This window comes from Sus scrofa, chromosome 17 (assembly GCF_000003025.6).
Source record: "Sus scrofa isolate TJ Tabasco breed Duroc chromosome 17, Sscrofa11.1, whole genome shotgun sequence".
Taxonomy (NCBI): Eukaryota; Metazoa; Chordata; class Mammalia; order Artiodactyla; family Suidae; genus Sus; species Sus scrofa.
Genome location: NC_010459.5, coordinates 31909230 through 31932896, shown reverse-complemented (window position 1 = coordinate 31932896; position 23667 = coordinate 31909230). Strand labels below are relative to the sequence as shown.

Sequence of the window (23667 nt, the reverse complement as noted above, 5' to 3'; positions counted from 1 at the left end):
TCCGGCAAGATCTTCTTTAATGGGCCTGGATAAGCCTAGCTCCCAGGTGCCTACAGTTTAATTTGGCCCTTGAAGGACTGTTGGCTTCCTCCCTCCTGTCCCAGCCAACTGACCCAAAGTTTCTCTCTGATCCCAAAGCAGCGGAGAGCCCAGCTTCCTCAAACCCACCCCCCAGGCAAGTGTGCTGAAGACCCCTTTCTCCCCCAGCCTGGATATGGATGCTGCCCCTTACCCTGGTCAGGGCCTGGGCTGTAGCCACTCTATCAACATTTGTCCCACCAGAGCAAGGACCAAAGGGAACCAGAAAAGGAAGTGTCCCCAAGACAGACGCAAGCCCAGACCATGAAGGATGCACCCTTGGCTGTTAAAATGTCCACCCCCACAAAAGGGGGGTGGACAGATTTATTGAATTCAGACTGGGAAAGGAGCAGCTGGATGGCTGGACTCTGGGCCCAGCCCCAGGCCCTCTGCCCAGGATAGGGCCCTGCCAGGGAGGGAGGAGAGGCACGGGGCCTGCAGCTGCCCATGAGGGAAGCGCTCATTATCACTCCTCTAGAGGGCCTCTTGAGAACCTCGGATCTGGAAAGAAAACCAAGGGCCAAGGTAACATGGACTGGGCCAGAGGAAGGGATTGGGGAGGTGGGGAAGCAGGCAGAGGCAGGCTCAGGAGCCTGCAGTTAGACTGTGCTTCTTGAGGCGGCCCCAAGGGCAGGGATGGGGGCTGCCAGCCTTGGGGGCCTAGGCTGGACTTTTCTCTGGAGCCCTTCCCAGAATGGCTTTGGGGTCCCCCCCCACCAAAGACCTGGTGTGGATGGCAGAAGGGGAGAGGCACTCTCTGGCCAGAAGCTTCCAGGGTCCATCCCTGGCTGCTACTATGGCCTAGTCCACTGATGGCACGGTGTGGTAGCACCGGACAGCTCCCCACCCTCCCCACCTGGTCCCCCAAGCCCAGGGGCAAATGGGGAGGATAGAGGATTCTGAGAAAGAGGCAATAGCAGGCAGTGAGGCTGATGCCAGCCCCAGGCCCTACCGAGGTGACTGGGCCTGTCATAGGGCCAGGAGAACATCACTAAAGGATCTGGGGCTCCCCACTCTGGCTCCATCCACAGTGGCTGCCCAGAGAGTCCTCTGCCCTGGGCTGGTGCTGCCACATCCGGGTTGGGGGCATGGCTAGGCCCAGTGGCTCAGCTTTGATGTCCAAGACCCCGAACGCCTGCCTGCCTGGCATGGTTCTTCCTGGTTACATGGACCAGGTCGTGTTCCAAGTGGAGGATGTGGCTTTGCACACGGTCATCAATGGGGAAGGAGGTGAGGTACCTCTTGACCATAGCGAAGTAAGCCATGGCCTCCCCAAAGCTGGGCACAGGCACCTCATCACCATCCTCCTCATCTTCATCATCTTCATCTTCCTCATCGTCGTCATCTTCCTCCTCTTCCTCACTGTCCGACTCAGAGTCCTCCTCACCCTCCAGAAAATGCAGGGTAGGGCACTGGGCTTCCTCCTGGGCACCGTAACCCCCAAAGCTGCCACCAGCCTCCACTACTCCCTGGGCCCAGTCCTCAGCCTCCAAGCCCTCTGAGGAGCTCTCCTCCTCCTCCTCCTCCTCCTCTTCATCACTGTCATCCACATCACCCTCCTCTTCCACCTCCTCTTCCTCCCCTAGCTCCTCGCCTTCCCCCGCTTCCTCCTCCTCCTCCTCGCCATCTTCCTCCTCCTCCTCCTCCTCCTCCCCTTCACCCTCCTCTTCTTCCTCCTCCTCCTCTTCTTCCTCCTCCTCCTCCTCTTCCTCTCCCTCACTCTTGAGGGCAGTAGTGATGGTGGCATTAGGGCCACCCCCAAAGCCAGCCTCGCGAAAACAGGCAGCTATGTCTGAAGGTTCCACTGCCTGCCAGGCCGCAGCCACGAAGTGCAGGGCCTCCATGAGGCCTAGCTGCAGGCCTGAGCGATCCTGGCCCTCCAGGGCGGCCATGGCCTTGAGAAGCATAGCCTGGCGGTAGTGGCCCTTCACCTGTTGGACCACTCCACGCTCCAGTGGCTGCACGGTGCCCGGCGGGAAGAAGGCTAGCTGCACATGCCGCAGGCCCGAGGTATCCAGGGACTGGGCAGCCAAGCGGCCAGCCAGCAGCAGGACTCGGCGAGATTCTGCAGCCATGCGGGTGTCCAGGGCCTTCAGGTACTTTGCCAGGGCCTGGGCGGTGACACCACCCTTAGAGTTGGCAGTGTAGTCGCAGGGCAGGCCGGCTTGGCCAGCACGGGGCTTAGCCGACTTGCCGGCCACAAGTGGGGGCAACTTCTCGCTGCCGTCGGCGTTGGCGCACAGCAGGACACTCAGGCGTTGTGTGGCCCTGCGTGCCCGTCCATCGCTGCCACATAGCCCTGCGGCCTGGTCGGGCAGGAAGTCGTACCATAGGCTGGTCTCAGTGGCGCTGAACACATCCTGAGAGGCGTAGCCCTCGGCCACCGACGGCGGCTGCTCCTCCCGAGCGCGCCAGCCCGTTGTACCCCCACCGCTGCCCTCCGAGGGCACTGCGGGCGGGCTGGCGGGAGCCGCTGGGGTCCGGGGAGCAGCGCTTCGCGACCGGGCGCGGGCCACTCCGCTGCAGGACACCACACCGTGTCGCCGGCGGAAGCGGTCCAGCCAGCCGTTGGAGGCAGTGAAGTCGTCCATGCCCAGCTCCTCGGCTATACGCAGCGCCTTCTCCTTGAGGATGATGCCCTTGACCGGCAGGCCAGCGGCGCGGATCTGCTGGAACCAGGCAATGAGCAGCCCCTCGAGCTTGTCGTAAGGGGACAGCTTGTTGGTCTTGCGGCAGGTGGAGGCTACACCGTACTTGCGCTCCGACGCCAGGATGGCGCGCTTGTTCTTCAGGATGGTGCTCAGCGTGGACGGCGGGATGTTGAAGCGCCGCGCGATCTCGCCCTTGCGCAGGTCCGGGTTCTCCTCCACCTCCTGGATGATCCGCGACTTCTCCCGGAACGTCAGCTGCCGCCGCTTGGGGCCCATCCCGGCGCGCCCCCCGCCCCGGGGCCCGGCGCCACCGCCGCCGCCCCGGGGCGGGGGGCCCGGGCCCGCGGCGGGGGCACCTGGCGGCCTCTCCCGCGCGCCCCGCCCGAGACAAAGCGGCTCGCGGGGCGGGGGGCGGGGCGGCGACCCGGCCGGGCCGGGGGCACCTTCGGGGGCGCCGGCGGGCGCGGCGCCGGGCGGCGGGCGGCAGGCGGCGGGCGCGGGCGAGGGCGGGCGGCGCGGGCGCGGAAGGCAGGAAGTGCCGCGGCGCGGGGAGCAGGGAGCGCGGCGAGCGGGGCGGAGCGGGCGGAGCGGGATCTCGCGGGAAGCGCGGGGACGCCCGGCACCGCCTCCCAGCCCTCAGCGCCCCCCCCCCACCGCCGTGCCTCCGCCCCGGACCGACCGCGCGGGGGCGCTTCGGCCTGCTGGACCCGCCAGCTCTCGGGCGTCCGGTGGCCAGTCGGCAACCGTGCGGGGAGGAGGGGCGCTGTCTCAGCCTCTGCGCTGGGTAGGCAGCGATTTGCTGTTGATGAAGAAGAACAGTGTTTTGTCTTTTTTGTTTTATTAAGGTAAAAAAAACCCACCTTTTTTGCGGAAACTGAAAAATACAGGAAATTCAAAAGCACCTTTCACCCCAAAACTTGGAAAGATGCGCAGGTAATATTTTGTTACATTTCCTAACAGTCTTTTCTCTAGGCATATGCAGTTTTCTTTTCAAAAATTTATTGCATAAAACTAGCATCAGATGGTATAGACTGTGTATTGGCATCTCCTGCTGTTTTACCTAGGATCCAGTGATGAGAATTTTGCCTTACTGATAAAGTACTGCCAACAAACTTTTTAATGGTTGTATATTGTTCCATTTATGGTTGAACACTAATTGATGTAGCCTATTACATATTTAGGTTATTTTTATAAGCAATACTACACTTTTAAATGTTTGATGATAACCCCACAATCCACAAAACACTAAGAACATCTCTGTGTGTCACCTTTTTGTGCTGTTCCATGCATTTAGCCATAAATGTGTTTGCACCTTCAGAAATAATGTCAGGTATGTACATAAACATATGTATGTACAAATCCCCGAAACCTCTTCCTGCATCGAACACATAAAGATGACAGATTCTTGAAACAATGAATAAATTTCAGTGTTTAAAAGAAAAATCTCTTAGAGTAGCAATAAGGAGTAGGCAGAGAGGAGGGCTGTGACCCAGGGGGACAGGCTGAGGATCTGGGGCTGAATGAAACTTCAAGGGAATGTTTGTAGACAAAGAAAAAAAGAAGACCAAAGACAGTGCCGTGGGTTCAAGGTTAAGGGCTCACGAAAGGACTAACAAGAAATTGGGGAGGAACAGCTGAAGGGGTAGGGGAAAATTCAAGCTCATATGCTGTCTGGAAGCCAAGGGAAGAAAGTATAACTCACTACTGCTTTATTTTTTTATTATCATAGTTGATTTACAATTCTTTTTCAATTTCTGCTGTACAGTAAAGCAACCCAGTTAGTTATACAAATATATATATATATGTATATATATATATATACATTCTTTTTTTCACACTATCCTCCATCATGTTCCATCACAACTGATCAGATATAGTCCCTTGGTCTATACAGCGGAATCTCATTGCCTATCCACTCTAAATGCAACAGTTTGCATCTACTAACCCCAAACTCCCAGTACATCTCACTCCCTCCCCGTCCCCCTTGGCAACCACAAGTCTGTTCTCCATGTCCATGAGTTTGTTTCTTTTCTATAGATAGGTTCATTTGTGCCATATGTTAGATTCCAGATATAAGTGATATATGGTGTTTGTCTTTCTCCTTCTGCCTTACTTCACTTAGTATGAGTCTCTAGTTCCATCCATGATGCTGCAAATGGCATTATTTTGTTCCTTTTTATGGCTAAGTAGTATTCCATTGTGTATATATACCACATCTTCTTAGTGTGCATTTCTCTTTTCATATGTGTATTGGCCGTTTGAAACCTGAGAACGTTCTAGTCCTATCTTATATTCATATGTCTCATGTATTTGTCTTTTTGTTGACTTTTAGGAGCTCTTCGTATCTCTGAACATAAAATCTTTAAGTATTTTGCGAATACTTTCTCCCAGTCTGCCACTGGCCTTTAACTTAGCCTAGGGAATCTCAGGTATGAGAAGTTTTTAAGTAGGTAGATCTGTCAGTTTTTTTCTTTATTGTTTCTGGATTTTGTGTCTTACTTAGAGAGGCCTTGTCCCCCATCTCTCCCACCTCAAAACATAAAAAATATTCTTCTGATCACAAGGTCCAGAAGAAAACATGGGAGACTTTTTCCTATAGGAGCCAGGTGGGTGTGTGGTCCCTGTGCAGAAGTGAATTAGGGTCACCTGGCTGAGGATTCCTTCTCACAAACCCTCAGGAAACTAAGTCTACATGTTGGAGGTTTCACTCATGTGCACTTATGTCTTTCTGCTTCCTCATTCATCCTGGCTTATGTAATCAGTAGTGTTTGGGTGAATGGACTGTGGGTGAGGTTTTTATTTTTTCCCCTACTTTAATAAATTTTCCAAATTTTCTTCAATAAGTGAGTACTGCAAGCTCTTTAAAATGATAACGTGGAGTTCCCATCGTGGGTCAGCAGTAATGAACCCAACTAGTATCCATGAGGATGGGGGTTCGATCCTTGGCCTCGCTCAGTGTGTTAAGGATCTGGCATTGCCATGTGCTATGGTGTAGGTTGCAGATGAAGCTCAGATCTGGCTTTGCTGTGGCTGTGGCGAAGCCTGGCAGCTGCAGCTCTGATTTGGCTCCTAGCCTAGGAACTTTATATACCGCAGGTGTGGCCATACAAAACAAAAAATATATGTATATATAAAGTACACAATTCACAGATAAGTGCAGTTATAACCACAGTCAATTTTATTTTATTTTTTTATTATTTTTTAATTGTTATTTTCCCAATACAGTTTTTTTTCTACTGTACAGCATGGTGACACATTTACACATACACATACACATTCTATTTTCGCACATTATCATGCTCCATCCTAAGTGGCTAGACATAGTTCCCAGTGCTACACAGCAGGATCTCATTGCTAATCCATTCCAAAGGCAATAGTTTGTATTTATTAACCCCAAGTTCCCCAACCACCCCACTCCTCCCTCTCCCCCTTGGCAACCACAAGTCTATTCTGCAAGTCCATGATTTTCTTTTCTGAACCACAGTCAATTTTAGAACATTTTCATCAGCTTAGAAAGAAACCCCAGGAATTCCTGCAGCACAGTGGTACTGCTGCAGCTGTGTCATAGGTCGAAGCTGTGGCTCAGATTGCCCCAGGAACTTCCATATGACACAGGTGCGGCCAAAGGAAAAAAAAAACAAAGAAGGAGATTCCAAACCCTTTAGCTGTCATCTCCCTATCCACCCCCTGCCTCTTCTGCAGCCCTCAACAACCACTCATTTACTTTCTGTCTGTAGATTTCCTGTTCTGAATATTTTATAAGAATGGATCATAAAATATGTCCCTTTTATGACTGGATTCTTTCACTTAGTTTCATGTTTTCAAGATTTATCCATGATGTAGCATCTATCAGTAATTCATTCTTTTTTATGGATGAATAATACTCTGTTGCACAGACATACAACATTTTGTTTATCCGTTTGTCAACGGATGGACATTTGGGTTGTTTCTACTTTTTGGCAGTCATAAATAACTGCTATAAATGTTTGTTTGGACATATATATTTTTACTTATCTTGGGTATAGCAGTGGAATTGCTGGATCACATGGTAATTCTATGTTTAATCATTTGAGGAATTCCCAAGTGGAAACCATGTTCTTTTAATTAATCTAAAATGTATACCTATTCTTTGGAAAATATTTTAAATACAGGAATTTTTTAGGGTAAAACCATGTAATCACCATTAATTCCAGAACTCAGAGGATACCCTTATAGCATACTCTTGGCTGTGCACATTGTATTCTTTTTTCTTTTGTCATTTTTTTAGGGCCACACCCACAGTATATGGAAGTTCCCAGGCTAGAGGTCTAAGCAGAGCTACAGCTGCCGGCCTACGCCACAGCCACAGCAATGCCAGATCCAAGCTGCATCTGCGACCTACACCACAGCTCATGGCAACACCAGATCCTTAACCCACTTAGCAAGGCCAGGAGTCGAACCCACATCTTCATGGTGCCATAGTAGTGACCCAAGCCACAGCAGTGACAATGCCAGATCCTAAACCCACTGCACCACCAGAGACCTCCTGAGCATATTGTTTTTTAGTGAAACCACGCTTGGCATAATATATTTTAGTTCATATTGTGAATTTCTTCTCATGCCAATAAATATCTACGTTGGAGTTCCAGCTGTGGTGTGGTGGGTTAATGATCTGGCTTGTCTCTATGGAGGCATAGGTTTGATCCCTGCTCATCTGGTATTACTGCAGCTGTGGTGTAGGTCGCAGCTCTGGCTTGGATTTGATCCCTGGCTGTGGCACTTCTGTTTGCTGTGGGGGTGCCTGAAGAATAAAAAACCTACTTTGGGAGTTCCCGTCGTGGCACAGTGGTTAACGAATCCAACTAGGAACCATGAGGTTGCGGGTTCGGTCCCTGCCCTTGCTCAGTGGGTTAATGATCCGGCATTGCCGTGAGCTGTGGTGTAGGTTGCAGACGCGGCTCGGATCCCGCGTTGCTGTGGCTCTGGTGTAGGCTGGCAGCTACAGCTCTGATTAGACCCCAAGCCTGGGAACCTCCATATGCTGTGGGAGCGGCCAAAGAAATAGCAAAAAGACAAAAAAACCCCAAAAAACCCTACTTTGATGAGTTTCAAAATTCTTTTACTCTAGGAACGAATGAATGAACCCTTTCTCCTAAAGACCATTTTCTGAGAGCCCAAAGGTAGTCATTCAATAGTTAACAGTTACTTATTGGGCCGACCAGGTGTCAGACATTCCCACCTCCCAATGCCTGTTCTCTTTAGAGGCTTCAGGTATTGCACAGTACAGAGGAACCACCTATTGGCTTGTCCCCTCTTGAAGGACACCCAGCTTGCTCTCCGTTTTCATTGTTATTAACTGGGACTCAGTGAACATTCATCTTTGTATACTTTTATCGTCTTCTTAAGAGAAATCCCTGGAAGTTAGGATATTGGGTTTCGAGACTGACTTTGGGCTCAGGCCTGCTTGAGGTGCTGGGAGAGGTAAATGACTTGTTCCCTGTTCCTTCAATAACTCAGCTTGAGAAAATGAAATTCAGGAAAGGGAAAAGGAGACGTCAATAAATAAAATCCATTCCTTCCAGGAGTTCCTCTTTAGGAATTCATTCTGTGCATATGTGCTGCATCATTTAAAAGCTAATAACTGGAGTTCCCGTCGTGGCTCAGTGGTTAATGAACCCGACTAGCACCCATAAGGACACGGGTTCGATCCTGGCCTTGCTTAGTGGGTTAAGGATCCAGCGTTGCTGTGGCTGTGGTGTAGGCCTGTGGCTACAGCTCCAATTTGACCCCTAGCCTGGGAACCTCCATATGCCGCAGATGTGGCCCAAACAACGACAAAAAAAAAAAAAAAAAAAAGGCTAATAATCTAAATGTTCAGCAGTAGGGAATTGAGTAAATATGTGCCACTGTGGTACTAATATGCATCCATCTCTAAGTAAAAGAAAGCAAGGTATGGGAGTTTGCTGGTGGTCTAGTGGTTAAGAATTCAGCATTGTCACTGCTGTGGTTCAGGTTCGATCCCTGGCCTGGGAACTTTCACATGCTGGGAACACAGCCCAAAAAAAGAAAGCAAGGTATAAAACAATGTTTTAAATACTATCTGCATATTTATAAAAATATGCTCATACAGGAGTTCCCATCATGGCACAACAGAAACGAATCCAACTAGGAACGATGAGGTTACAGGTTGCATCCCTAACCTTGCTCAGTGGGTTAAGGATCCGGCATTGCCATGAGCTGCGGAGTAGGTCGCAGATGTGGCTCGGATCCCAGGTTCCTGTGCTCTGGCATAGGCTGGCAGCTGTAGCTTCGATTAGACCCCAAGCCTGGGAACTTCCATAAGCCATGGGTGTGGCCCTAAAAAGCAAAAAAAAAAAAAAAAAAAAAAAAAAAAAAAGTGGTCATACGTATTAAATATATAGACATGCACTGTCCACTATGGCAGCCACTGATCCCATGTGGCTATGGAGCACTTGAAATGTGGCAAGTCCAAATTGAGATGTGCTGTGTGTATAAAACACACCTTGGACTTTGAAGGCTTGGTACCAAGAAAAAATTATTTGAAACATCTCATTAATAATTTTATATTGATAAGATGTTGAAATGATAACTTTTTTTGCCTGCATCTGTGGCACGTGGAAGTTCCTGGGCCAGGGATCAAACCCATGCCACAGCAGCAACCCCAGTCACTGCAGTGATAATGCCAGATCCTTAAGCTACTTCGCCACAAGAGAACTCCAATGATAACTTTTTTTTTTTTGTCTTTTGTCTTTTTAGGGCTGCACCCACAGCATATGGAGGTTCCCAGGCTAGGGGTCAAATTGGAGCTGTAGCGGCCAGCCTATGCCAGAGCCACAGCAACACAGGATCTGAGCTGCGTTTGCAACCTACACCACAGCTCACGGCAATGCCGGATCCTTAACCCATTGAGCACAGCCAGGGATAGAACCCAAGTCCTCATGGATGCTAGTTGGGTTCGCTAACTGCTGAGCCAGGAAGGGAACTCCCCAATGATAACTTAAAATGTATTAGGTTAAATAAAATATTAAAGTTTCATCTATTTCTTTTTTTTTTTTTTTTTTTTTTGTCTTTTGTTGTTGTTGTTGTTGCTATTTCTTGGGCCGCTCCCGCGGCATATGGAGGTTCCCAGGCTAGGGGTTGAATCGGAGCTGTAGCCACCGGCCTACGCTAGAGCCACAGCAACGTGGGATCCGAGCCGCATCTGCAACCTACACCACAGCTCACGGCAACGCCGGATCGTTAACCCACTGAGCAAGGGCAGGGACCGAACCCGCAACCTCATGGTTCCTAGTCGGATTCGTTAACCACTGCGCCACGACGGGAACTCCAGTTTCATCTATTTCTTTTCACTTTTTAAAATGTGGCTACTAGAAAATTTTAAATTACATACGTAATGTAATTTTTTTTTTGGTCTTTTTAGGGCCACACCTGTGGCATATGGAAGTTCCCAAGGCTAGGGGTCGAATCAGAGCTACAGCTGGCAGCCTATGCCACAGCCACAGCAACCTGGGATCCGAGCCACATGGGTGACCTACACCACAGCTTACAGCAGTGCTGGCTTCTTAACCCACTGAGCAAGGCTAGGGATGGAACCTGCACCCTCATGAATACTAGTTGGGTTCGCTTCCCATGCACCACAACGGCAACTCCCTAAATTTTAAATTTAAATTTTAGACAACATATGTGACTCCTATTTATTCCTCCCATTCTGTTTGTATTGGCGAGTAGTGTTTATACTAACTCCAGAGGAATATGCAACAAATTTATATTAGTGACCGCCTCTGGGGAAGGGTCCTGAAGATTTGTGTGGTGTGGGTGACTGACTTTTGTCACATCTCTACCCTCCTCGTCTCTCTCAGTTGGGCCTTGGGTCTTCCCTCCCACAGGTCTCCTGGCCCACCCAACCCCCCACCACCAGGCCTACCCTTCTGCCACCCCCACCCACTACTCTTTGGCCTGGAGGATTGGGGCTGCATGGGAAGGGGCTCAAGGCCACAATTCCAGCCTTTCAGAGCTGCACCAGGACAAGCCAGGGGCCACCTCTTCCCTGGGGAGATGGGGTGTAAAAGTGTCTAACTGCCCACTTGCTTTTGGGTGCAGCCTTCCCATCACACCCCAGGAAAGCAGGCTCTTTAGAAGGTGATCAGATAATTAGAAGATGCTCAGTTAAAACTAGTGACAAATTCAGCCTCCCTGCTCAAAGAAACACCAATTAAACAATGTGATGCCATTGTCACCACATTAGCCAAACAGTTAGTGGGCATGAGATAATTCTATAATTGGGCTCTGAGGTTGCTGACACCCTCCTCAACCCTCACCTCAAAATTCATGGCCAAGCCAACTGGGACTGAGGAAAAAACTGGACCCCTTGGGATCACATCTAACCTGCCATCTCCACCCCCCAACCCCCCACCCCGAAGCACCCGTCAGTTCTTTGTCGGCCCCCACCGCTGGTACACCTCCTGCACTGGGGACTCCCGGTGGGAATTACACTTTGGAACCACTCGGAACTGCCAGTCGTGGGGTCAGGGAAGCTGCGGAAGTAGAGGCGCCTGGGCGAATCTCAGCTCCTCCATTTGCACAACCATGTGACCTTGAAGAAGTTAATGAACTTCTCCATGCCTCAATGTCGCTGTGAAGTGGAATGGCGAGCACAGACCGCACAGCACAGCTGTGTTTGGCAAACTCCTGGAAAGAAGGCTCTCAAGATACCAACTGGTGCTTGTAAGTAATGTCAAACCGCGGGGTCCCTCTGAGGCTACCCTGAAAGTGTTCTTGCTTGCTCTGGAATCCTCTGGAACCCTCTTTGCTGGGGGGTGCGTCTCTCGAAACCACGTACTGAGAAGCGGAATTGGGGAAGCCATGCTCCTCGAACCCTGGCTGGGAGGGAATGCGAGGGGCGTAGGAGAGACCCTAATTCCACACAAGGAATTTCCAGCGCATAGAGTGGAACTGGGCGAGGCCCGGCTGGTCCAGCCTCCGCGCCTTTCACCGCACGGGCCCCGCCCCCGGTTCCGCCCCTCTGCTAACCCGCGTCCCCATTGGTGGCGTCTGGCGGCGCGGCCGCTGTTATTTTTCGAATATATAAGGAGGTGGAGGTGGCAGCTTCACTAGAGGCTTCCCAGACTGGTGGCTGGTCCCTGCGTCCCTCCTCCCCTCCCCACCCCAACCCTCCCTGCTTCCCTCTCCTCCCTCGCTCTGACCCCGTTGCTCTTTCTCCCTCCCTCCCCCCTCCACCCGGGCCGGCTCCCTACCTCCTCCCGGCCAGCTGTGCCCGGCGTCTGTTGGTCGCCCTGCGCCCAGCCCTCCAGCCCCGCCGCGATGGAGCTGCCCCAGCCGGAGCCCGCGCCAGGCTCGGCTATCAGTCCGGCCGGCGTGCGCGGTGGCGCCCAGCGTCCGGGCCACCTCCCGGGCCTCCGGCTGGGGGCTCACGGCCTCCTGGGCTCTCCTGAGCGCGCTGCCGCTTCCTCGCCGGTCACTACCCTCACCCAGACCATGCACAACCTCGCCGGGCTCGGCAGGTAGGGCGCCCCAAGCATGCTGGGTGTCGGGGGCGTTGGTCCGGGGCCTCCTTGGGAAGCCGGCGTGGGTACTGAATCTAGGAGGCGGAGTGGGGAGGCATTCCGGGCAGAGCCTGCTTCTGGGACCCAGGACAAGGGCTGTGCTACACACACCCTCCAGGTGACTTGTTCTTGCCCAGCATAAGCTCTGGAGACCCTCTTCCCCCACTTCTTCCTCTCCCGTGTTGTCTCCCTAGTCTCTGCCCAAATCTCCACCAGTTGGCCCAGACAGGGGATCCTGAGCTTGGAGGGGGACCTTGAGGGTGTCTCTCTTCCCTCCACCCTCAGATTAAGGGCCTAAACTTTGGTCCTGCTCCCAGAGCAAGCTTGCAGCTACAGACTGGGATGTCTTTGCAGCAACAGAGACCCAAAGTCTTGGCTGTTCCTCCAGATAGGCTTGTGGATGGGTATGGGGCCTGAAGAGTTTAGGGGAAGGCCCTCCACGGCTGCTCTGCTGCCCCACCATCCCCAGGGACTCACTTTTCCAAGCCTACCTCCTTGCTTTTGCCCTGGGTTCACCCTCCCCGGCACCCAGAAGGACCTTAAATCAATCAACAAAGAGAAAAAGCCTGAGAAGAGGGTAGGCCCTAGATGCCATCACCTCCCTGGGACAGCGCAGAGGCTGGATGGGCCCTTCAGAGGTGGTTGGCTGGTGGGAACATGGGCCAGCCAGCCCTTGAGCTCCACATTTACCTTTCTCCTTCCCTGGGTCCCCCGCTCCCTTCCCAGTGAGACCCCAAAGAGTCAGGTAGCCAGCCGGCTCACATGCCTATCCCTGTCCCGTCGGGCGTCTGAATCCTCCCTGTCGTCTGAGTCCTCTGAATCTTCTGATGCAGGTGAGGCCCAGGGGAGTTTCGGGGGGGCGCTGCCTGAGCCTCCCCCCTTCCCTACTGATCAGACTAACATCCTTACTACAATCTGGTGGGCCCAGCACCAACTGGCTGAGCAAGGAGGGTGCTGGGCGGGGTCCTTCGCGGGAGATGAGATCTTGCCTATTTAAAACCAGGCGCCAAAGTCCCTGAACCACAGCCCCACCTGGGAGGCATTAGGGCTGAAAGGCTGTCATTTTATAACATTCGCTTGTCTTGGGTCCTTTAAAAAGCTGTTATCTCTTCTAGGACAAATTATTTTAAACCAGTTCAAAAAAAAAAAATGCTTAGCAAAGTTCTGGTTTTAAACCTACAGAAAGGCGTTGCCATAGTAAACAGGGACTGGAGCCCTGTGTAATTGGGGGGGGGGCAACGTGTCAGCCCTTGGGGTCCATGGGTGGGTTTTGTTTCATTTTTTAATATGTCAAGACCTAAAATAAAAAAGGTTCCCCCCCTTCTCTGAATAGGGTTGGGACTTGGTGGCGAAAGTGTGCGGAAATGCCACCACTTTTCAACCAAGGCGCTCTGTCCCCCAGGTCTGTGCATGGACTCTCCCAGCCCTATGGACCCCCAGGTGGCGGAGCGGACGTGAGTAGAGAAGAGAGACCATGCTACCTAGGAGGGAACCCTACCCTTGGGAATCTCACTTCTAGCCTAAACTCACTGGGAAGCCTGGGAGAGCAGACAGACCTCTCTGGGTCCCCAAACGGGGCACTAATTGACCTTCCCATGTCCTGGAATTCTGCTCCTTATCTCAGGGAAGGGCCTGATCTCAGGGAGCAGCTTCGAGTGGGCTTAGGGTAGGGTGGTGGGAACAGTGGCCACAGGGGGCCACTTGTGGGAATATAGACCTAATGTGTGTCCCTCTTTCCTTTCTTTTTTTTTTTCCTATTTTCCTTTCTTTTTATACACATTTTTTTTTTCCCTGTAAACTATCACAATTTTAGAATATGGTCAACTAATTCAAGGCTTTTAATTTACTCTAGGCCAAACAAAACAGTTGCTACAAGCTGGCTTTGCTCTCCGCCATCCTATCAGCAACCTCTACTTTCAGTGACATTTGACCGTCTGGCCAACCCCTGGACCAGGCCCTTTGTGAGGGGGAGTGGAGAAGGTGGTGGGCTTTGCTCAGCACAGATCCCAGCTTCTTGGTTGTGGGGTTGAGAAGTAACTTCCAGGGCTGTTCAGCTATTCAGCTGTTCCCATCCAGCTGTTCAGGCCCCAGCAGGGAGAGCAGCTGTCAGGCATTACTGGGAACAGCTGGGCGTCCCCAGCCTGGGCTGAGAAATGATGGCTTTGGGTTTAGGGCAGTGGCTGTCTTCCCTCCCATTGTCTTTGATCAGACTGGGCTGGGTTGCAGGGTTTGCTCATAAACAGGAAATGGGGAGAGAATTGGGTGGGGGTGTGGGGACTGCAGGTTGGGTTTTGGTGGTAACACAGGGCTGTCCCTGTTTTACCCCCAGGGCCCAGGTGCAGATTGGAAACCAAGCCTATTAAATTGGTCATCCTGATACCAGGTTGGCTGGGCACAGCCACCCCCTCCCCTGCCCCTGACCCTGGGGCCATCCCCCTGACACTTTAGCCCTTAGTGCTCCACCACCTCAGTGCTCTGCACCTGCTTTGACGGTTATGCAGCTTCTCAGAAAGAAGTGTGTGTGTGTGTGTGTGTGTGTACACATAAACACACAAAAGCCCCGCCTGGCAGGTGGTCTCTGGTAACATAGCTCAGGGGTGGGGCCTATCTGCAGAAGCTTATGCCCTGGCCTCAAAAGGAACATCTGTTGGAATTCTTTGCCTGCTGTCCTCTTCTAAGACAGGAGGAGGGGGTGGGACAGAGGCTGGGTCCTGGAAAATTCCACAGGAGGGAGGAGAGGATGTGACCCTGCACATTTGTCACTAGGGGGTCTGGCATGACACACTGGGACTGGTCCAGGGGCATACTAAACCAGGCCCCTGTCCTGGGGGAGCCAGGACAGCCCCACACAAGGGGAGGGAGGCCCAGCCTTGCTGGCATCCAGGCCCTGGGGACACCCACATTGTCAGGACAAGGCCTGTCATCATGGAATGGATGGATGCCTTTCCTGGCAGCCATATGGCCCCGCTGAGGTGATTTGCATACAGGTGGAAGGCCTGTGGGCAGGCTGGTGAGACTGTTGCCTTGGTAACTACTCAGCCACCCTGCGACCTACCCCAGCTGTCTCCTTTGCTGCCATTCTCCAGGCCTCTTACATTCAGGGCAGCCTTTAAAATCCCGGGCTGCCTCTCATCTCCCCCCTCCCGTATCCTGGCCCCCCTGAGAGTTTTCATTCTTCCTACCTCCTCTTTCCCCTGGCCTGAGCCCTGACCCCCAGGCCTCGTGGACTGGGGACCTGATGCAAGGGTGGGCAATGGGCAATGAGGGGAGCTGGGTTGATGGGACCCTTCTCTCTCCTAGGTTTGAACAGGCCATCCAGGCAGCCAGCCGAGTCATTCGAAAGTGAGTGCCGGGCCTCCCTGCCCCATGTGGGTGGAGTAGGCCCGGGGAGCGGGCCTTCTGAGGCCCTCCCGCAGGGGTGCACAGGGCCCTGGCCAAGGGCACTCTGCAGGCACTGTCATGACCGACTCTCCAGCCCTGAGGTGTCCCTATTTCCTTCCACAGTGAGCAGTTTGCTATCCGACGCTTCCAGTCCTTGCCAGTGAGTGTCTGCTGAGGCCCAGAGGGAGGCCCCAGGCCCTCTGGGCGGGATCGGGGAGGAGCAGGAGGGACTCCCAGAGGGTGGACTTGAAGCGGTCAGGTGTCCCTGGTCTGGCTGTGGGAGCCGGGGCTTAGGTGGAGGTGGTCGGGGACCTTGGGGGTGGCGGAGGAGGGATGAAGGAAGGTAGGGCCTGGGCTGGCAGCCAAGGAAGGCAGCCTTCTGTACTTGCTGCCCTCCTGGCTCTCTAGGAGAGACTTCTGGGCCACAGCCCCGTGCTACGGAACATCACCAACTCCCAAGCACCTGGCACCTGGAGGAAGAGTGAGGCGTGTGGCCAAGCTACCCACAGCTCTGGGGAGGACAAGGAGAATGTATGCTTCCAGAAGGCCAGAGTGGGAGCACTCCAGGGAGAGAAGGGGTGGGCTGCTTCTCTGGCATTTGATGACACTCCCCCCCCCCCACCCCCGTGTTGCTCGCAGGATAGATTTGTCTTCAAGATGCCGGGGAAGCCCACCCATCCCAGCTACACCCATGCTCTGGCAGAGTGGGCCAGCCGCAGAGAAGCCTTTGCCCAGAGGCCAAGCTCCGCTCCCAACCTGATGGTACCAGGAGAGCTGACCCATGCAGGGCTGGTGCCCGGGAAGGCAGCCAGGGGGACTTCAGGACTTCAGTGGGAAACTTTTCCCAGCAGGTTGGGGGTGGGGACCGCCTCAGGTCCCCACCCCTGAGTAGCCTGTGTCTGTTCGTCACGTCCGCAGTGTCTCACTCCTGAGCGGAAGATGGACATAGAGGAACTGACTCCCCTGGCCCCGTGCCGCCTCTCCCTGACCCCCACCAAGGGGGCTGCCGAGGAAGATGATGGGTTCGTGGATATCCTGGAGAGTGACTTAAAGGTAAACTGCTTTACCCTATCAGGCCTCCTCCCTCCCGCTCCCTGGGATCTCCCTAAAGAAGAGAGCTCTGAGCTCCCACAGCAAGACTATGACCTCATTTGAATGTCAGAAGAAGAATTGGAGGTAACTGAGTCACAGCCCGACCTCTAGCCAATCAGAGTGGAGGAGGTGGCTGGTGCTGCAGGGAAGGGTGGATGGGCAGGGCGGAGGGAAGCCTGGCCCTCCCGCATGGCCACAGTTCTCATGGTTCTGTGCAAGGCCCAGCAGCTAGTGGGGCCCTGCAGCTTCCTATTTCGGGGGGGGGAGCACTGTCCTGAGTGGAGGTATGAGCAGGGCCAGGGAGGGCTGCTGGCCTGGAGGTTGCTGGGAGAACTGGGAGGGGTGTCCTGGGGGGACTCGGGGCCTGGGGATTGGACCTGTGCCTGCAAGTGTGACCACAGCCTGCTGATCTGGCCTCAGGAGGATGACGTAGTCCCCCCAGGTATGGAGAGCCTCATTAGTGCCCCACTGGTCAAGACCTCAGAAAAAGAAGAGGAGCAGGTGAGCCTCTGGGGAGGCCCCTCAGAACTCGAAGGGGTGAAGGCCTACCCTCCAGATGGGATGTAGGGGGCAGGGCAGGGCCTCGGCACTCTGACCCTGGACCTGCCACTCCTGCCAGGACCTCATCATGTACAGCAAGTGCCAGCGGCTCTTCCGCTCTCCGTCCATGCCCTGCAGCGTGATCCGGCCCATCCTCAAGAGGCTGGAGCGGCCCCAGGACAGGGACCTGCCCATAAAGAACAAGCGGAGAAGGAGCCTGACCCCTCAAGGGGAGGAGCAGATGGAGGCTGAGGAGCCTGTGAGCGTCCTCCTCCTGGGGCAGGGTGGGGTGGGGCTGGGCTGCACTGCGATGCACTGCCACACTCTGGGTCCACCCTTCAAGCCCTTCTCAGCTGGGTTTGTGGCAGAGGGCAGGATGCGGGGAAGGGGGGACTAACCAGATGCGGCACTGAGGGGCAGTCTCACCCCTGACCCTAGTTGCTGCCTGCTTCACAGAAAGCCCGAGTTCTCCGCTCAAAGTCCTTGTGTCACGACGAGATTGAGAACATCCTGGACAGTGACCACCGAGAGCTGATTGGGGATTACTCCAAGGTACCAGCAGTGGGACTCCACAGGAGGCTCAATCCCTTACCAGCTGTGGCCCCTGAGCCAAGCAGCAACTGCTTTAGTGACTCCTCCCCAGAGGCCCCTTCGCTTTTTCTGTGCATCTTATCCTTTATTCTCACCTAGCACCCTCTCTCCTTGGTCTCCTGACTCTACCTCACATCTGTCTAGGGCATCAGTGGTATCTCAACCTTGGGAAACATTTCCAAACAGAACTTCTTGCTTGCAGTCTCCTCGGGCCTCATCCCCGGGCTTGCTTGGTAAAGTGTGAGCGCAGGAGGCGTGAGGGTTCATCTCTTCTGCTCCCCATCTTCACTTCCCCTCGGAAGGTTGTTCCCTGAGGATCAGACTCTAGAGACACCTCTTGGTTGCTATGGGAACCAGAGCTGAATTTAAAGGTCCGAGCAGGTGTGGCCTTTGGGCTTGGTTTCCAGGTTCCTGGTCTTAGCCACGTCACTTTCTCCTCCCCGCTCTCCCCTTCGCTTCAGGCTTTCCTCCTACAGACCGTGGATGGCAAGCACCAAGACCTCAAGTACATCTCACCGGAAACGGTATGCGCAGACAGGCTATTTTCTGGTGCATTTGGGACTCTGTTTGCCTATTAACCTTCTCTGGGCCCAGACTATGAGCACTGGGTCGGCAGCAGTGTTGGGGGGCCGGCCCGTGCCTGCCAGCCTGACCTGCTGGGACCCACCTCTGTGGCATCCTACAGATGGTGGCCCTGCTGACCGGCAAGTTCAGCAACATCGTGGAGAGGTTTGTGATTGTGGACTGCAGATACCCCTACGAGTATGAAGGCGGGCACATCAAGGTGAGGTGGGGGACAGGAGAGGCCCTGAAGACTCACCTGGTCCTATCCTTGCTCTGCCCAGAGGATGAATTGGTAGAGGGCGGGTGACTCTCTCATGGGGAAGGATTCTGCCCTGCAAGAGGTGGGGGTCATTCATCTGAAAGATCAGCCATGCTGATCTAAAAGTATGGGAGTTCCTGTTGTAGCTCAGCAGGTTAAGAACCTGACTAGTATCCATGAGGAGGCAGGTTCGATTTCCGGCCTCGCTCAGTGGGTTAAGGATCCTGTGTTGCTGCAAGCTGTGGCCTAGGTCGAGGATGCAGCTCAGATCTGGCATTGCTGTGGCTGTGGTGTAGGCCTGCAGCTGCAGCTCCAATTCAACCCCTAGCCTGGGCACTTCCATATGCTGGGGGTGTGGCCCTTAAAAACAAGGGATAAAAGTAGTATCCGTGAAAGATGGGGACAGGGTGTCACCCAGGGCTGAGGCCCAACCTCTGGCTCCTCCCGCAGACTGCTGTGAACTTGCCTCTGGAACGGGACGCTGAGAACTTCCTGCTACAGAACCCCATCACCCCCCGAAGCCTGGACAAGAGGATCATCCTCATTTTCCACTGTGAATTCTCATCCGAGCGGGGGCCCCGCATGTGAGTCCCAGCTCCGCCTCCGCCGCCCCAGGCTTGTGGGTGCTGGAGCCATGACCCGGAGGCCCGAGTCGGCCCTGGCCTCGCCTCTCACCTGATACCTTGCAGCAGACCTCAGCCCTGCTTCCCTGTGCACGGCCCCTCCTCCTGCCGCCCTCTCACCATCCTTCCCATCAGGCCATGTCAACACCCCCACAAAACCTGATTCCAAGTCTCCAGTGGTGTCCTTAAAATCCAAGGGCCAGAGTTCCCATCGTGGCGCAGACGAAACGATGGAGAGGCCCTGAAGACTCACCTGATTCCTCATGGTTCCAACTAGGAACCATGAGGTTGTGGGTTCGATCCCTGGCCTCGCTCAGTGGGTTCAGGATCCAGCATTGCCGTGAGCTGTGGTGTAGGTTGCAGACGCGGCTCGGATCCTGCGTTGCTGTGGCTCTGGCGTAGGCCGGAGACTACAGCTCCGATTGGACCCCTAGCCTGGGAACCTCCATATGCCGCGGGAGCGGCCCAAGAAATAGCAAAAAGACGAAAAAAAAAGTATGGGAGTTTCTGTCGTGGCTCCATGGTTAATGAACCCAACTAGTATCAATGAGGATGTGGGTTCGATCCCTGGCCTTTCTCAGTGAGTTAAGGATCCAGCCTTGCCATGAGCTGTGGTGTAGTTCGCAGATGTGGCTTGGATCCCGTGTGGCTGTGGCTGTGGCATAGGCTAGCAGCTATAGCTCCGATTGGACCCCTAGCTTGGGAATTTCCATATGTCATGGGCGCAGCCCTAAAAAGAAAAAAAATAATAATAACAGTATTCTTGTGAGTTCCCTTCTTTGCTCAGCAGTTAACAAACCCAACTAGGATCCATGAGGATGTGGGTTCCGTTGATCCCTGGCCTCGCTCAGTGGGTTAAGGATCTGGCGTTGCCGTGAGCTGTGGCATAGGTCACAGAGGCGGCTCGGATCCTGTGTTGCTGTGGCTGCTGCTGTGGTGTAGGCCAACAGCTGTAGCTCCAATATGACCCCTGGCCTGGGAACTTCCGTATGCCGTGGGTTCAGCCCTAAAAAGCAAAAAATAAAAATAAAATTAAAGTATTCCTGCAGCCGACATTCCTGCACCCAAGCCTTCTGTGCCCCCCTGAGGGCCCTCAAAGGAGTGGTGTGTGGGGAACAGGTCGCCAGCGGATACCCCACTGCCCACCCAGCTCTGACCCTCATACCCCTGCTGGTTCCAGGTGCCGTTTCATCAGGGAACGAGACAGAGCCTCCAATGACTACCCCAGCCTCTACTATCCCGAGATGTATATCCTCAAAGGCGGCTACAAGGAGTTCTTCCCGCAGCACCCGGTGCCATGGGTGGGGGTGGCCATGGCCTCTGGGGAGGGTGGACTACAGGGAAAGGCGAGAAGGAGAAGGGAGGGTGGGCTGGGTCCCCCCCGGATGTTGCCCATTTCCCCATTCTGATTGGCCCTTCCCATCCTGCCCTAGACCTTCTGTGAGCCTCAGGACTACCGACCCATGAACCACGAGGCCTTCAAGGAGGAGCTGAAGACCTTCCGCCTCAAGACCCGCAGCTGGGCTGGCGAGCGGAGCCGGCGGGAGCTGTGCAGTCGCCTGCAGGACCAGTGAAGGGCCAGCAACCCTTCCACCCGCCTCCCTTGCCTCGTGTGGCCTGGGCACCCGCTGTCCCGGGACCTGCAGGGCTGAGGGCCTGCTGTCCAGGGCAAAGTTGGGGAAGGTGCCCCATCCGTCTGCCCCTGGTCCCCTCTGTCTCACTCTAGTCATACGCCACATCCTGCTGACACCCCTGCCCCCACCCCGGAAGAGCCCAGCCTGCTGACTTAGTGAAATTGGATTAAGTCCAGCTCAAAGGAAGTATTTTCTGTCTAGCAGGAGGCTTTTGGTTGTTTCCTTCCTTGTTTGGGTTAACCCTTTGTCTTCCTGTACCTAGAAAAGCCCCCTTTTTTTCTGGGGGCTTTTTTTCTTTCTTTTCTTTTCTTTTTTTTCTTTTTTTATATGAGGCTGAAGGATGGGCCAGCTGTCCTCCCTGCCCCAGGCCCTCGACAGCACTCCTGAGCGTGTGTGCCATGCTCCTCTTTCTCATTCCCTCTTTCCCACTCCTCCTTGTGAACACCTCCAGCACCGACATGAGCTCTTACTCTTTCCTGTTTCAGTGTTACCTGCATGCTTGATTTGTCTGTCTTTTTATCTGTTTGTTTGTTTTCGTTTGGCCCATCTCAGGACATTCACAGGCTAAGGCTGAGGATCCCCCTGTCCAGTTGGGGTTAAAGACTCAAGTATTCATAACCCACTAGGCCCTGGCTTCTCTTGCCTCAGAAAGGGGCGTTACTATGCACGGAGGCCCTTGCTTGAGGGCTAAGGCCTGCGTCCTGAGCCCGCTGGAAGCCGAGCCCTCTCTGCTGTGAACCCTGGGGCCTGAACCCATGTCAGAACTTGCTGTCTTGTCATGGATGGACAGATGGACGAATGGAAGCATGGATGGATGGATGGCCGTGGATGCACAATGCCTTGTCCACACACCGATGAAGTGCAAGTGTTTCAGTGAGAGTGACAGCCTGTGGCGGGATATATGTGTGCCCGTTTTGAGTGGACAGAATCTTTCCACTTGAAGATGTGCAGATATTCAAAAGGAATTGTCATGGAAGCAGCTAAACCAAGGCCAGCCATCTCTAGATTCTGAATCTCAGGAAATGGGCAGGGCGTCTTGAAGGCCCAGATGCGTCATCTGGTAGGGTCTTGGTTCAATAAAGCACTGAGAAAGCTGAGCAAGCAGCATCGTGTCCTGTGGGACCCTTGATGAGGCTACGGAGACCCTGATGTTGGGGGAGGGCCAGGCCAAGTCGGGATCGGGGCTGAAAGACAGGAGGCCTCATATCTGCTTCCCAAGGCTGGCCAAGATTTCAGCCTCACCCTTTCCCTCATCTGGCTGCTCGAGCACTTCTGGACTCCCCCTTCCTAAACGCTGCACCAGGAGGCCATCACTTTTCTCCTCTAGGATTGTCAGTGGCTCACCATTGCCCTCAGATCAAAGCCTCCTGGCATGGCCCTTTAGGACCTGGTCCTCCCCAGCCTCATTCCCCACTTTTTGCTGAAACCCCCCGCTTCTGTTTCTTTGCATCTGCTGTATTATCCTCAGGATTGTTCTCCCCTATCCATTATTCCTCCTTTAAGATTCAACTTCAAATGTTAATTCCTCCCAGAAGCCCCCCTGCTCTATCAGGGATACTTTCAGTACCCACAACACCCAGCACCTACTAGAAGATTCCAGGTTCAAGAGAGTGGGGAACGGCCCATCTGGGAGAACCAGTTTCTAGTCCAAACCTACATTAAGAAAATGCAAATGACCCTGCTCCGTAAATATGAGCTGTGATTGCTGGGATTCCTTTGCAAACGTCTAAGATGCTGCCCAAGATGGAGTGCACACCCACATGTCAGGTGTCGCCACCGCTTTCTGTCAAAGTTCGTCTACTTTGCCATGATTATTTGCTCCATTGTGCAGATGAGAATATGGAGGCTTTCTTACCAGAGCAGTAAGAAGGACTTCAGATTCCCAGGCTGAGTCTAAAGGACACTTACCCTGTCTCCAGCTTGTTTCCCTCCCCCACCCCCCAAGTTTATTTTGCTCCAAGACTTGGTCTTCTCTTCTGGTCTAGAGCCCCCTGCAAGGGCACAACAGGTGGAAGGGTGGTATCTGGGGGGCTGGACTTCCACTCGGGGAAGGAAGGATGCTGAATCCTCCAGATGCCACCCCCACCCCCTGGTCCTAAGTAGGCTGCTGATACTAAGGCCAGCGTTTACTCGAGTGAGGCAGTTTGCCCCTGGAAAGGGAAAATAGCTGTGCAGACCCCTGAGAAAGAGGGAGAAGTGGGGGAAGGGGAGAGAATGAGCCTTGGGCACAGTCATGCTGAGACTTGGCCTACACCAGCCTGAGTGTTCAGGTGGTCTGGTTTTATGATGAGGAAGGCAGCTGGATGCTCAGAGAGGGCACTCACTTGCCCCAAGTCACAAAGCAGATACAAGCAGAGCAGCTTCCCAGGACTCTCCCACTCCTCACCTCCCACTATGGCTCAGAGGGCATGAAAGGGGGGCGAGGTTGCCCGACAGCTTCTGCTCTGAGTCGTCTTACCATTCTGTCCATCTGGATCAGGCCATGTGGGGAGGAGAAAGCAATGGTGCTGAGTATCTAACAATGCCCAGGTGTGCTGACAGCTGCAGCCACATCTGCCCTACTCACAACCCACCATCAGAGTCACAGCTGTGGTCACAGGGCACTGAGTCTGCTCCAGACCTTTTTTTTTTTTTCTTTTTAGGACCACAACCGTGGCATATGGAGGAGGTTCCTAGGCTAGGGGTCCAATC

The 23667-nt window shown here is 53.8% G+C and overlaps 2 protein-coding genes across 9 annotated transcripts; one reads left to right on the top strand and one right to left on the bottom strand.

The window, feature by feature from the left end:
* On the bottom strand, nt 358-3051 carry CENPB (centromere protein B). The gene has a single exon (XM_021077378.1). The coding sequence runs from the start codon at nt 3003-3005 to the stop codon at nt 1185-1187; it is 1821 nt and encodes a 606-aa protein (XP_020933037.1). The 5' UTR covers nt 3006-3051; the 3' UTR covers nt 358-1184.
* Nucleotides 3479-22073, top strand: CDC25B (cell division cycle 25B). 8 transcript variants are annotated; one of them, XM_013985143.2, is made up of 18 exons: nt 3481-3662; nt 11150-11453; nt 11998-12250; nt 13019-13125; nt 13695-13746; nt 15593-15634; nt 15797-15833; nt 16082-16204; nt 16313-16435; nt 16592-16726; nt 17186-17266; nt 17385-17564; nt 17744-17857; nt 18358-18420; nt 18582-18680; nt 19170-19303; nt 20523-20634; nt 20776-22073. In XM_013985143.2, exons 2-18 carry the CDS (start codon nt 11336-11338, stop codon nt 20914-20916), a joined length of 1914 nt encoding a protein of 637 aa, XP_013840597.1. In that variant the 5' UTR covers nt 3481-3662; nt 11150-11335; the 3' UTR covers nt 20917-22073. The 8 variants fall into 8 exon arrangements, with proteins under 8 accessions (XP_020932916.1, XP_013840597.1, XP_020932917.1 ...); XM_013985144.2 differs by having other exon boundaries at nt 3484-3662; nt 17762-17857; XM_021077257.1 differs by having other exon boundaries at nt 3479-3662; nt 16082-16435; nt 17762-17857.